Source organism: Mizuhopecten yessoensis, unplaced genomic scaffold (assembly GCF_002113885.1).
Source record: "Mizuhopecten yessoensis strain PY_sf001 unplaced genomic scaffold, ASM211388v2 scaffold2779, whole genome shotgun sequence".
Taxonomy (NCBI): Eukaryota; Metazoa; Mollusca; class Bivalvia; order Pectinida; family Pectinidae; genus Mizuhopecten; species Mizuhopecten yessoensis.
This window is the reverse complement of record NW_018404715.1, coordinates 112,700-126,048: the sequence shown is the minus strand read 5'-3', so window position 1 is coordinate 126,048 and position 13,349 is coordinate 112,700. Positions and strand designations below refer to the sequence as shown.

General features: G+C 36.7%; 1 protein-coding gene across 3 annotated transcripts in view; it reads left to right on the top strand.

Annotated features, from left to right (window-relative positions):
- The window catches only part of LOC110446534 (homeobox protein Meis1-like), a 125,156-nt gene that overhangs the window by 36,882 nt on the left and 74,925 nt on the right, over positions 1-13,349 (top strand). For 2 of the 3 annotated variants that reach the window (XM_021491730.1, XM_021491729.1), the window contains exons 2-7: positions 1,916-2,044; positions 2,213-2,430; positions 2,845-2,992; positions 3,729-3,779; positions 4,508-4,558; positions 5,063-5,218. In XM_021491730.1, coding sequence (XP_021347405.1) covers positions 2,033-2,044; positions 2,213-2,430; positions 2,845-2,992; positions 3,729-3,779; positions 4,508-4,558; positions 5,063-5,218 — 636 coding nt within the window. In that variant the 5' untranslated portion in view covers positions 1,916-2,032. Of the gene's footprint in view, positions 1-919; positions 1,167-1,915; positions 2,045-2,212; positions 2,431-2,844; positions 2,993-3,728; positions 3,780-4,507; positions 4,559-5,062; positions 5,219-13,349 lie in introns of those variants that run through there. The other variant, XM_021491728.1, reaches the window with a different exon arrangement.

Here is a 13,349-nt window from a genome sequence, read left to right as displayed (position 1 = left end):
TTTATTTCATTTCGGCCAACCTATTGATTGTAATATGAGTTGAACATATTCTATAAACATTCCAATATATGTGTCTCATGTAAATCTCTTTGTGACAATAATTTGGTTACGCCATCAAAAATGTATTGTTTACATATATAACTGATAAATAATATTATTTTGGTTGATTTAATAATGAGAATCTGCATTACTGCTATATATTATATCTATATATATATACATTAAAATCTGTATATACAGTTCGTTCATGACCAGGCAAAGCATGTTCATCAATTAGAAAATCAACATGAAATTATTTGTTTAATTGAATAACAAAGTTTAACATATACTTTTAATAATACTGTATATTTCAATAACATTATTGAAAACATGCCCATAGGCGCCGTGCTACAATCAAAACAATGCTGTAAATTTGTAAATAAAATATAAGTTTAAAAAATAACATAAGTTTAAATTTCAATTTGAATTTAACATATAACAGTTATCCATGTTTAAAGGTGTTTACACAACAAACAGTAATAGGCTTTATAAACACGTGACTTTTTCCGATTTTCGGCTTACGGTCGAATGTCCAGCTGACCCCGTCAGAAGGATTGTTTACATAGTATTTGTGTATCGTATACGAAATAGGGTTATAAGCTATTCAAATATTTAAAGGATCCGGTAAGAAACTGTGGCTTTAAAATGAGCATAGGAACGTATCTAGTTCGCCTGGCGGCAACTATCGCTTTACCGAGTCAACGAAAAACGTGATTCACGACTCGAATTTGCGCGGCGCTACCACAGCTCGGCCGCGGATTGGCTAAACTCGGGTTAATATGATTAGAGGGAGAATTTGATCGATTCCTGGTGGGCGGAGCTAGGGGCGTGTTCGGACGATTCCATTTTGACATGCTTGGCAGTGTTAACTACTTGTAACGTCTCGGCATGCGTTTGACGATGATTGAGCAGCGACCCTGTCCCGATATTGGATGTGAATTTACTGCTAACATCGGTGAACGATATTTGTCAATGAAAGTTAAATAGTAATTCTAAAATATATCGTTTTTGGTTTTCCAAGTGTGAGTTTTCGCTGTCCCGGGACGCCGTGGAAGTCTGTGGGTTATATATATACACGAGATTTTCTCAGTGACGACTTTTCAACAACACAACCCTACAATAACCAGGTTAGAACCCTACTCGTGTGTTTGGGAGCACATACATGCCCCTACTAACTAACCGATCATAGCACCACACTTTTTTCTGCTTGTATATATTTTGGGTCGGTAGGAGCGCCGAACGTTTTTATCAGATCCTAGATGTTATCAGACGAGTTCAGCAACGGGCCACGAATCGGAACATACAGCTGTGGTGGAGTAAAACTATTAAATACTTTCTTTTAACCATGCACCTAAAAATCTTATATAAAATATATACTAAAAAGTCTGTATTTGACATACCTTGTGAATTTTCACGCTAACGCTGTCAGCGTCGACGCTGTAAAAAAGATGTTTTGACTGTTGTTTTTAAACTATCTGGATATATACGTCTGTAGGCCTATCCAACCAGCCGAAGATAAATTGGCATAGGAATAAATTTACTATAGATATGTTACGACCCCTCCACTTGAACTAAGTGGTGGTCCCCATTCCACTGGGCCATTCTTCTCCTTTATGTAATTTCAACTTGACATATATTTTGTTGCTTGCAGTGTAGCATACTTTGGAAGCCCCTGCTGTCGATAGTTAGCTCGCCCGGGGCTGCCATGCTATGACAGGTCGTTCATTATACCGGCCCGTTGTAACGTAGGTTTTGATTGACAGATTTAGAAGTAGTAGCCACGAGTAGAGACAGCTTAGTTGCTAAACTAGGCGAGTGTTGACGCTGTACTGCCGAAACGTTTACCAACTTTGACAGTTCACCGTCTCTTTGACAGGGCCAGCGATCTGTTTATACCAAAGGGGACAGTACCACGGAGGAACAGGGAGTACTAAGTGGGCCAAAGCGGGATCTTGTAGGGGCCGAAAGGGCCGGAGCTACATGAACACGGCCCATGGCTCAGAGAGTACGTATATAATATATCCCGTAGACCGAGCTTTTATTTACATTTTATTTATTATTGTGCTGTGCGAATATATTGGATTGAGATGTGATTTATGATGGACTGATGAACTACTTTATCATTCTGGAATGGATGGGAGTGTAATTTTTTCCACGTCTATTTTATTTTCAGTACGAAAATGACATCCCGGCACATTACCCTGGCTCAATTGCGGGTATGGATGGTATGTACGAATCGCACCGGACGTTACCCAACCACCCGGCCCTTCACCAGAGTAACCTCACGCCTGGCATGCATCAGTACCCTCCTTACACGTCCAGTGGTTCCATGCCGGGGGTCAGTTCGTCTCAGGATAGCCAGTTAAAGCGGGATAAAGATTCAATTTATGGGTACGTAATTATTGTTGTTCGTGTGTGTATGTTATTGACCCGGCCAAAGTTTATTTCGCGGGACCACGTGCAATCCGTGTCTTCTCCTCGCGCGCTACAACACTGGTATAAATATAACACCCTTCGCTGTCATGTTATATGTCAACATGTCCACTTGCGTACATGACACATTATAATTGACTAAATGTGATGTGTATTTCTATAATATTGACAGTGCCTTGCCTTTGTCTATAACACGGCCCGGTCTGTGCCCATTTTTACCACGGCAGTGTCCGATTCTTTTGACACCAGGCGGTCCTATATAGCCAGCCGACAATCTTGGGATCTTTGTAAACACGACAGACAATATTATTCACCGTTAAAATATTCACTGACAATATATATATTCTGAGGTCTTTTTCTTTCTCGTTTCAGACACCCACTGTTTCCACTATTAGCACTTATATTTGAAAAATGTGAACTAGCAACATGTACTCCGCGGGAACCCGGAGTTGCAGGAGGGGACGTTTGCTCGTCCGAGTCATTCAACGAAGATATAGCAGTTTTTAGTAAACAAGTTTTAGTGAGTATTAAGCTATATTAAATAAATTCTTCAAATGGGAGTCAATTTATAAATTCTACACATCATATGAAATTTTGAAACTATGAAAATGCATATTGAATTAAAAATATATAATATTTTCTCAATATTTTGATATCTGTTAATTATATATATTCGATAAAAAAATATTGACATGTGTAAAAAATAGATTTCAAAATATATATGAAGTGTAATTTTAATTATTGCTTATTAGAAAAAAGAAAATTTCCTTAAAATGAATTAAATATGAAGTTCAGAATGATTTTTTATTAGATTAAATTATTTAATTTCCATTTGATGTAGCCGTAGCCTGACAACTCCTTATAAATCACAAATAAAGATGCAATTTATGACCATGCCACCCATTTGTTAAAAAACGACATCAAGCTTGATTCCCGGGGATTTGGAGTTTTTACCATAAACAGCTGAGCTATGCTATCAAAAATAGTGTTTATATCTACATTGCGGCACTAAGGATTTTTCCATCAATGACGAGTAATGTATTTTGAATGTTCACCATGTATATGGAGAAAATGGAATATCTAGCTCTGGGGCCTAACAGCCTAACCAGAGAGAAATAAACTGGAAATTTTATGCTTGTTGAGCTTTATAAATTTTTCTGGATATGTGGTCAATCCCTTGGGATTTTCTTTATGGATAATACTTTGGAATGGAAAGACGGGAGAATAAATGATTTTTCATTTTCTCCCATTTCTAGGCACGGTCGGAAAAACCGTTATTCTCAGCAAATCATGAATTGGACAGTGTGGTAAGTTTTGTTTTATTTATTTGTGTTTAATTAAATTATTTTAATTCCAATATCTTCGCTATTAAATAACTTTTACGGTTGTTGCGGTTCATTAAAATGCGTCTGGTATTGTTTATAACATTACGACTGTGAAAAAAAATACTAGGACTTCGTGTTAAATGTGTATATGTATTCCCGCAAACCAGTCCTAGATTATGAGTACCGGTGTAATTTATTTTGGGAGCCAAGTTTTTAGCAACACGGCATACTCGGAGCTAATGAAGCATGGCTGAGGATGGAACAAGGAATAATCATATCCCTGGTCCCCAAAAGCACATGGCCAGGCACGCAAATTTCGTTGAAAAATTGGCCAGATGTTTTGTGAAACTACTAATGACCGAGGGGTCTGTGTTTTCCCCGGCCAAGTTCGCCCTGGAATGTGAAACGGTCGCATACAGTCCACTCTGAATATAAATTTCCTTCTAACAGCGGATGTAGAATATTTCTTTCACATGTGTTGGTAAAAAAATCCCAACAAGTTCCATTTACTGTATATATACTAATTTCTGGATAAAGAGAACAGTATTTTAGGTGTGAAAATAAGTATAAAATTGGATGTGAATCATTTAGAAGTTTTGTATAAATGTTTAAAGCATGAAATCTGAAATAATTCTTTTTTCTTTTTTTCCCCTTTATATTTATTGTTTATGAACAAGTTAAATGAAAGCATTTTCTATTTTTACACGCAGATGATACAAGCCATACAGGTTCTTCGATTTCATTTACTGGAGCTTGAAAAGGTACGTTTTTAATATGGTGTCAATAATTCAATATAAGGTGTAATAATTTCTTGGTGAGGCCCTTATGAGACACTCCCTTAACCTCCAACAAATTTAAGCTGTTGCAGACTTGGGTTTTAATTGCATGTGTGTATCGGCACTTATCAGCCTTCCTTTGTTTGCGTTAGATGATAGAGGTATGCGGGACAAATCATGCCCTCTCGTAAGTTGACCCTAGGAAATCTCCTGATAAGTGACAATTACAGACCAGGATTTTCCGACCTCATCAAGACCCATATATACACGGTCCCTAAAATATCATCAACGCAATTTCAGAAACTAGACCCAGGAAAGAAATTAACACTGTAATGATGTACCGGTATTGAGTTTTAGGCAAATGTGTGAAAATAGCGTGGATTAGATTTGTGAATTAATAGATTTTAATTTTAGATTGAATTTGATGTTGATGGGATCAATTTTGCCTGTCTGATAAATAATAAAAAAAATCCTGTTTTTGTTTTCCAGGTCCACGAACTTTGTGATAATTTCTGTCACAGATATATTAGTTGTTTAAAAGGAAAAATGCCAATAGATTTAGTGATAGATGATAGAGAGGGCGGGAGTACAACATCCAAATCGAGTTCGGACAACCCTCCGGATCAAAACGATGTTGTCGACCAAGTAAGTACTCTTTATATTATATTTTTACACTTCAATAAAATGCCATATTTACACACACAAAAACTCGCAATTTACACAACTCCCTGTAATACCCAACAAATTCAATTCATAACTAGATTTATTACCAAATAAAAACATAAAATGTTTAGTTTACCAGGGTGAAATAATACCAACAAGTTTGTGGTTGACACCAAAAGTTAAAATCAGAATTGACATAAACTATTGTTGTCTCTGATAAAAAATTTATTGACCTAAATGTATAATATAAAATTAACATTTCACATTGGAAATGTACAAGATGACACATTCTAAACCAAGTTAATATTCCATAATTTTGACTTGACCTAGTAGAGCTATAATTACTGGTCTTCAGTGTGACCTATATAATATTGGGCAATAAGAGTACATTTGGTGTCCTTATTCTCAGTAGGCCTAGTTTACTGGTCTGAAATGTACACCCTGATTGTCCCCTCTAGTTGGGGCCAGTCAGAAAGGGTGTCCAACCATCCTAGTTTATGGGCTATCCTCAGACACACTATTACCATTGAGGAGTCGTAAAAGTGACAGCCAGTCGGGTCAAGCTACCCACTTGAAATCTATTCTACTTGAACATTTTATTGAATTTTATTTATTTGGGATTTATATCCACATAACAAATATACAAAGCAATCCGCACTTCAGCTTTTAAATAGTTGTTTCTAGGTATAAAATGTTATTTCGGAAAGCAATGTGAACACCCGTCAAGGGAGATATAAATCAGGCTGCTATTATAGAAAATGGGAGTTGATGAAGCATACAAAAACTGGCAAGCCCAAAATTTGATTATCATGGGGGGGAAAAGTTAGTCGGAAATGTCGTCACTAAAATTATTGACGTGAAATGTATTTTGTAAATTAAACATTGGTACTTGTCTTTTAATTCATTTTTCAATATTGCCTCACCTGTAGTCTCTTGTGAGACTTGCTGCTGGTGGTTAAAACTATTAGAATCATTATTCACAGACAACAATAAGATCTGAAATCGCAGCAAGCCTCCCCATTTTGATTAGTTTAAATGAATAAAGAACCATTTTTAAAACTTGCCTGAGAATTTTGACAAGCGTATATATTTGTCTCAAAATTTTATAGATCCAGATACTTTTGGGGGATTGTGAAGCGAATAGAAAATTTTGTTCATATTAATTTTTAAAACCAATGTCGAAGGGAGATCTGTTTTATTTCTGAGAGAAAGTCTGAAAAATGTTAGGTTCAAAATTCATTTATTTATCAAATGCTAAGAATTTATTTCTCATAAGGTTTTCCAGGTATTGTGTGGATAATTAGAAATCTTGATATAATTCTCTCGTAATTAACGATGTTCTGAATGATTAAATTCTTAAAAGAGGTTTAGTACACAATTTAATTGTCTATTGGTAATCTGGTTTTTAGTGTTGTATTGTTATTTGGTGGTGTAACGTGTTGAAGGATTGTTGTGTGTCTCAAGTTTTCCAAGTATATATAATGATATAATGATAAATATGTGCCGTTGTCTGATAAAAATACTCTGCTTGTTGGCTGATAAAGACCCAGGTTTACCGTACATGTTTTAAAATTATGATAAATGATAACTGAAATAGCACACTGACTGGGGAAGTGTAGGTGTAACAAGTTTGTTGACATCTGGATAAAGTGATGTTAATTTCGGGTCTGGCCCTGGGTCAGCCATGTCCCAAACACTCTGGGGACTCCGGGCCTGGGAAGGTTGTTGACAGAGCCCCTGTCTAAGGTGTCTGTATTAATTGACTGTGTTGTCCCCTGTCTTGTAAGGCGTATGGAACATATGATTGTCTATGTGCGTGATAGACCACCTTTAGACGTTTTTTTTCCGTGTTGGGTATAGAGTAGGGAGTATGTCGGTCTATATTCACCCTACACTTGACAATAGGTCTTTATCTAGCTTTGGTTAGGCAGTAATGGACACACTAATGACAGCCCATTGTCCCCGATTCTACAGAATATTTAAAATAAATTGCGGATGGCCCAACCGGATATTTTTGATAGTGTGTTGAAACGTTGGAATAGTTTCATGTTAATATATATACAGCTTTATCGAGGGGGAGAGGTTGAAGTATTGTGTATATTCTAAGAAGTAACGATGTATTTATAATTAAGGTCCAAGGGGGTATAGTTAAGTATTATTATATATCCGTACAACGTCTTTGCTTTGCTGTGAAATGTTGAAATAGCTCCAGTTTAACATGCAGTTTTGTTGAGGGTGGATGGTAATATATTATTACAGACAGGGCATCGTTACAATGCCTCCCCAAAATACTAACGAGTTAATATGCGACTCGTACATAAACCATCGTGTTTAATGTACACATGCAGTTTATTTAACATACAAAAGAACCATTGTACATTTGATTAAATTATGGTATTAAGCATTCTAAATTGAAAACATCCAGGACTTGCATGGTGGGCTCAGCAATCAAAACTTTCTCTACTCGTTCAACTGCCATACACAAAATCTTTTTTATTTACTTGTCGTTTTTACCAAGCCCGAATCACTTGAGAATACTTCAGTTATTTTTGCCCCACCGTTTAGGACTCGCCAAACAGACGACCTGGTCGTGGAGGCCTAATTGATTTTGTAGCTCTCCAATTTGACATGAATACTATTTTTTTATGATATTTGACACTAGAAGTCATCGGATCAGTTGTTTTACAAAAATGATATCGTGCATGTCTCAGAAATGTTCTCGTAGGGCTAATCCTTTTCAAGGAGAACAAAAAAGATTTTGAAAGATGTTATTGTAAATAATGGTTGCCGTCACAGTCTGATCTCTTCTTTTATCTAAAAATTCTACCTACCTCGGAGATTGGTGTTATCAGCCTGAATAGATAGCTGACCTCATCTCAACCTAATTGCATCAAAATTGAATTTATTTACTTTATTAAACTTTTAGATTTACTGAATCTAATGCACACTACTCGTGTGAAAAAAATTAAAGTCCAAATTCTATTTGAGACAATATAGACTTTAAAAGAGATAGGGGTGTAGCCTGTCCTCTGAGGAAGATATATGAGTTTATTGGTATATGGAAGGAAGACGAATGTTCAGGTTCATAAATTGTGAAAAACGTTTTGTGTGTCACGCTTGTCGAGTGAGGGAAGATCTAGATCATCGGTGACATGGGGAGCCGGCTCTGCCAACAAAAACAATATTAATTCTACGCCGTTTAAACACACTTGTCATTCGAACAGCTCATTAATTTGATTACAGCAAACACTTTTTTTAATTATTAAAAACATTGTCTCTTTGAATGAAATAAAATTATTTTCAACTATTTAATTTTATACACTTTTTTTAAAACCATAAAGACACTGGGTTTAGAGTTGGAAAAGTATTATTTTGTTTCTATTGTTGACAGGAAAATGACAGGTTTATAGTACGTAGTCAATTACTGGTTCTTTCAGTTTTACCGGGACCTTCAAAAGTTAATTTAAATCAAATTTGATGTGGCAGGAATATTTTATTCATAACCTTCAAACCAAGAGTACAAGATTACATTAATTGAATATTCAGTAGTTGTCGAATATCAAGGTCTTTAAAATGTTTTCCTATTCCAGTACTTGGGTCAATAAAGTTCCTGTTTCAATCACGGAACACAATCCTAAAGGAATTAAATTTCAGTATGTCTCGAGATTTCAATCAGCACAATTTTTTTTCAGAATATTAAGCAGGTGAAGAGACTAAACTGTATGTAATATCAAGAGAATACAGCTGGAATTATGTCCAAGAAATATATATATATATCGTGCTAAATATAGCAACAAAAACAAATAAAGGGAGAGGGGTTGTCACTTTCAACCAAACCATGTTTTTGTGTGATAGGAAATGTGACGAATAATATTGGAATCAATGTGGGAATAAACACTCTTAAACAAATAAAAATACTGTATTGATGGAATATGTGTGACAAATATTTAGCTTTACGGCTGCTGAAGGGCTGTGGTGTCTGGCCAGAAAGCCTTTTGTTAGGGTAGATCTGACCAGTGGTCAGGCAGGGATATTCACTAGCTGATCTTATCCTTGCTTTACTAGCGGCTGGATTTTCCATTTACTTCTATAATGACCATGGGGAGTATTAATATCTGATGGTCAGATGAGGCAGACTGGACCATCCAGCCCAGTGGTCAGCACTGGTCAGTAACAGCTGACCAAAGTCTGTAGAACTTGGTCAAGGATGAAAGCTGCCCAGAATTTTTTTCGATTAGGGTACAAATTGAATATGCTCAAAAAGTTGGTCATTTGGGCAAGAGAGAGAGAGAGAGAGAGAGAAAAAAAAAGAAGAAAAATCCATTTATTTCTCCTGAAGATTTCATTTTATATTAAAAGTTGGTCAGTTGTTAAAATAATCTCCATTTATTTCTCTCTATTATTTCATTTCATGTAAAATATCTCGGAAACAATAAAAAATGATGTGAAAATACATTTTCGGAGGGGAAATAGTCGATATGGATGGTATGATATACTAGGGAGTAATATTTTTTTGATGTTGATTTTTTGATTTGATACCGTGTTTTTTGTTTACCCCTCGGGGCTATTGAGGGAGATGGTTATTTGGATATACTTGGGGTCTGTTTCTATTTTAGCTACTAGCTGCTACCTTGTGTGGTGTTTTCTACTGCACAGTGTTCATGTTTATGTCCGATGTTCTGTTGCCAGGAAGGTCAACCAGGCTCTGGATGGTTTCATAGGGATTATGTATTATTATTTTGAATCTTTGTAATTGTATTTATATCAGTCGGACAGTATGTCGACATCCCAACAATGTTTTTTCTAAATCATAAATTCCTTGAATGTAAATACTATAAATAGCATGTTGGTGAATGGAGTCCATAACAATTTTGACTATCCCACAAATATTTCTCTTTAGATGTGTATTAGTTCATTTCACAAATACAATCGCTCTACTGTATCAAGAATGTAAACAAATCTATATACAGTATGGTAAGAGGATTGGTACTATATTTGGATTATGACTATTCCCCACCCTGGGGACACCACCTTCCTTCTCCCTCGGGGACCTGATGTGTTGATGGTCAGATTAGTATGTTAAACGGATTATGACTATTCCCTACCCTGGGGATATCACTTCCTTCCCCGGGGAAATCCCCTATTTGCTCAATGTGTGTTGCAAGCTTTACCTGTTGGATCTGGCCAGGTAATGTCTGACCACAGTGGGGCCTCCTCTCAATGATTGTTATATTGTATCAGTTAATTAAATAGCTGGTTATAACACTAGCTATAGTGATGAGTCTGGTTAGTGCCCCTAACAGTCCTAGATCCACATGTAACCCACCTATGTTCTACACGTATCCACACAGCTTAGTTTGTCTGTGTCCATATAGGTCTGTAGGGGTCATAACCTCCATCCATGCATCACATTAAGATTTTATCTTACAATCCATATCTGTATACTTCAATTATATCTAAGATATCTGGACATTGCCACAAAAATCATTATTACAAAGAAAAACAATCTGTTGAATATTTTTGGGGGGGTCATGAGGTGGATTAGTGGCTCAAGGTCAGGAGTAACTAGGGGGTTAGGGGTCACACCTGGGGACCATGTATTCCTGGATAAGGGTTTGCTAGCTCAACAGCTTTACTGTGACATTCACTGGGGTCAAAGTACTTTCAAAAGTGAAAGATAACCATCTCTCCATCGGCTAGGCTAGCCCATGCTGGCAACCATGGTTAAGGGGTAGGGGGTATGGCCTTTTGGCCAGAGAGGGAACACTCCCAGCCCCTAGAAGTCTCCTGTGTGTACAGCCATCCCCTTTACAACAGGTGTTTCTATTTAGATCTGTGGGGCCAGAGATTGTCACAAGATAAAAGTTCAATTTGTAGATATCCATCTCCCCCCTAACCCCACCCCCTAATGTATACATCCTTTAGAGAATGTGACTACCTTGAATTAGCATTTCAGTAATTTTTTAAACGCAGAATTTCATTTCCATGGTTAGTTTGTTATTCCTGTTTCTGCATTTTAACAATCATCTGTCAATAACTTTGTAATGTTTATTACATATCAAAACATAAATTCCGAGTGGAAAAACTGATTGTCTTTTCAAAACGTAATTTAATTTTACACTCCCGGTAATTCTGGATTGATTTGAAGCATTTGGTTGCCCATTGATGGGAGCGGCATGGAAAAGACTGCACTTTAGCTTAGCTATTCTCGGTAGATAACATCGCACAGAATAGCTGTGTTATTATTTTCCTAGAGGGTAGATAATAGAATTGGCAATGGTTTCAAATCGCCCCAAATCGAGGGAGTAACACCTAGTAATTACTACAGGGACTGTACAGGCAGGTGTAGGGACGGTTTTATGGATGTAGGTCGCGCATGACTTCCTCTCGGCATTGATGGCCCATAATTATTATGATGGTAGTTTAAAACTGTAATATAAAACTGGATCATTATATTATTGATCAGCTGGATGAAAGGTGAAATTCAATGTTTACACTTTCCATTTAACTTCGGAAACAATTTCGGTGGCGGGTACCTCCCCGAAATAACATTAATACACACCCCACCGCAGTCATTTTAGCAAGCTAAATGGCAATCCCTTGTGCTATAGTTCTCGCCATCCAGGTACATTGAACGTCCCAAAATGAAAACGACATTTTCCTGTAGTGTGTAACTGACTTTTTGATTTGATAGTAATGTTATAGCCACAATAAAATAGTCGTATATGGGATCTGAAATTGTAGTTGGCAAATAACACATTATTTAGTCAAGCCAAACACATTTTTCACAGTTCACTGATCGGGTATGGCATTGTTGTTTTTATGTGTGTAGGTTTAATTTGTTAATAATTTAGAAGGATCCAATAAATTACTCGACTAATGTGTTCCAGTATGGAGAAAACATTCGGATATATTCTTTTATTTATTTTATTGTCATTTTGAAATGTTTCTATTTAGCTAACTAAGGAGTAATTTAGCTTTTCAAAAAAAGCACTGGTTGTGATATTGGATATGTCATTGGGAGACAAATCTACAGGCAAATTCAGCATCAAGTTTACCTGTTATTTCAATGTCCAGACCTGTCTAAACAAAGCAAGTGGGTCACCAATACCTACTATTCCCCAAAGTTTTCCTGAATTAAGTATACTACATTCTGTCATAATGCATTTAACAATGGATAGATAGAGAATTAATGATACAAATTATAGCACGATGCCAAACAAAGTTGAGTTATCAGGAATTCTGGGCTACTGTAATAGCTGTTCAGGTACAGAACATGCTTAGCCCTAGTGATGAGAAAGTGCAGAATAAAAGGCATGGTTAACACAAGTTACGATGCCACGTCCACTGCAGTGTAGCCACGCTTGTCTAATGATGATGGCAGGACCTGCATACATAGCTTTATTGGCCATCATTTGACACGCCTGCATCAACGATAATTACGGAAAGCGACAAAAACTACAAGTTCACACACAAGAAATCAGGCTAACGGCGTGCACACCTCAGATTTCCTGATTTCTTGGATACGTCATTAAGGTGATGTTAAAGTATAGTCATCTAAACATGCACAGGTGTTGTGGATGTTATGTATGGTGCTAGGACGTCCAGGTGATGTTCATTTCACATATGGTGCTAGTGTACTGTCGTTCACACCTGTGTAGATCTATATGGTACTAGAGTAATGTCCTTCACACCTGTGTAGATCTATATGGTGCTAGTGTACTGTCGTTAACACCTGTGTAGATCTATATAGTGCTAGTGTACTTTCCTTCACACCTGTGTAGATCTATATTGTGCTAGTGTACTGTCGTTCATACCTGTGTAGATCTATATGGTGCTAGTGTACTGTCGTTCACACCTGTGTAGATCTATATGGTGCTAGTGTACTTTCCTTCACACCTGTGTAGATTTATATGGTGCTAGTGTACTGCTGTCATCACATGTGTAGAACTATAAGGTGCTAGTGTACTTTCCTTCACACCTGTGTAGATTTATATGGTGCTAGTGTACTGCTGTCATCACATGTGTAGAACTATAAGGTGCTAGTGTACTTTCCTTCACACCTGTGTAGATTTATATGGTGCTAGTGTACTGCTGTCATCACATGTGTAGA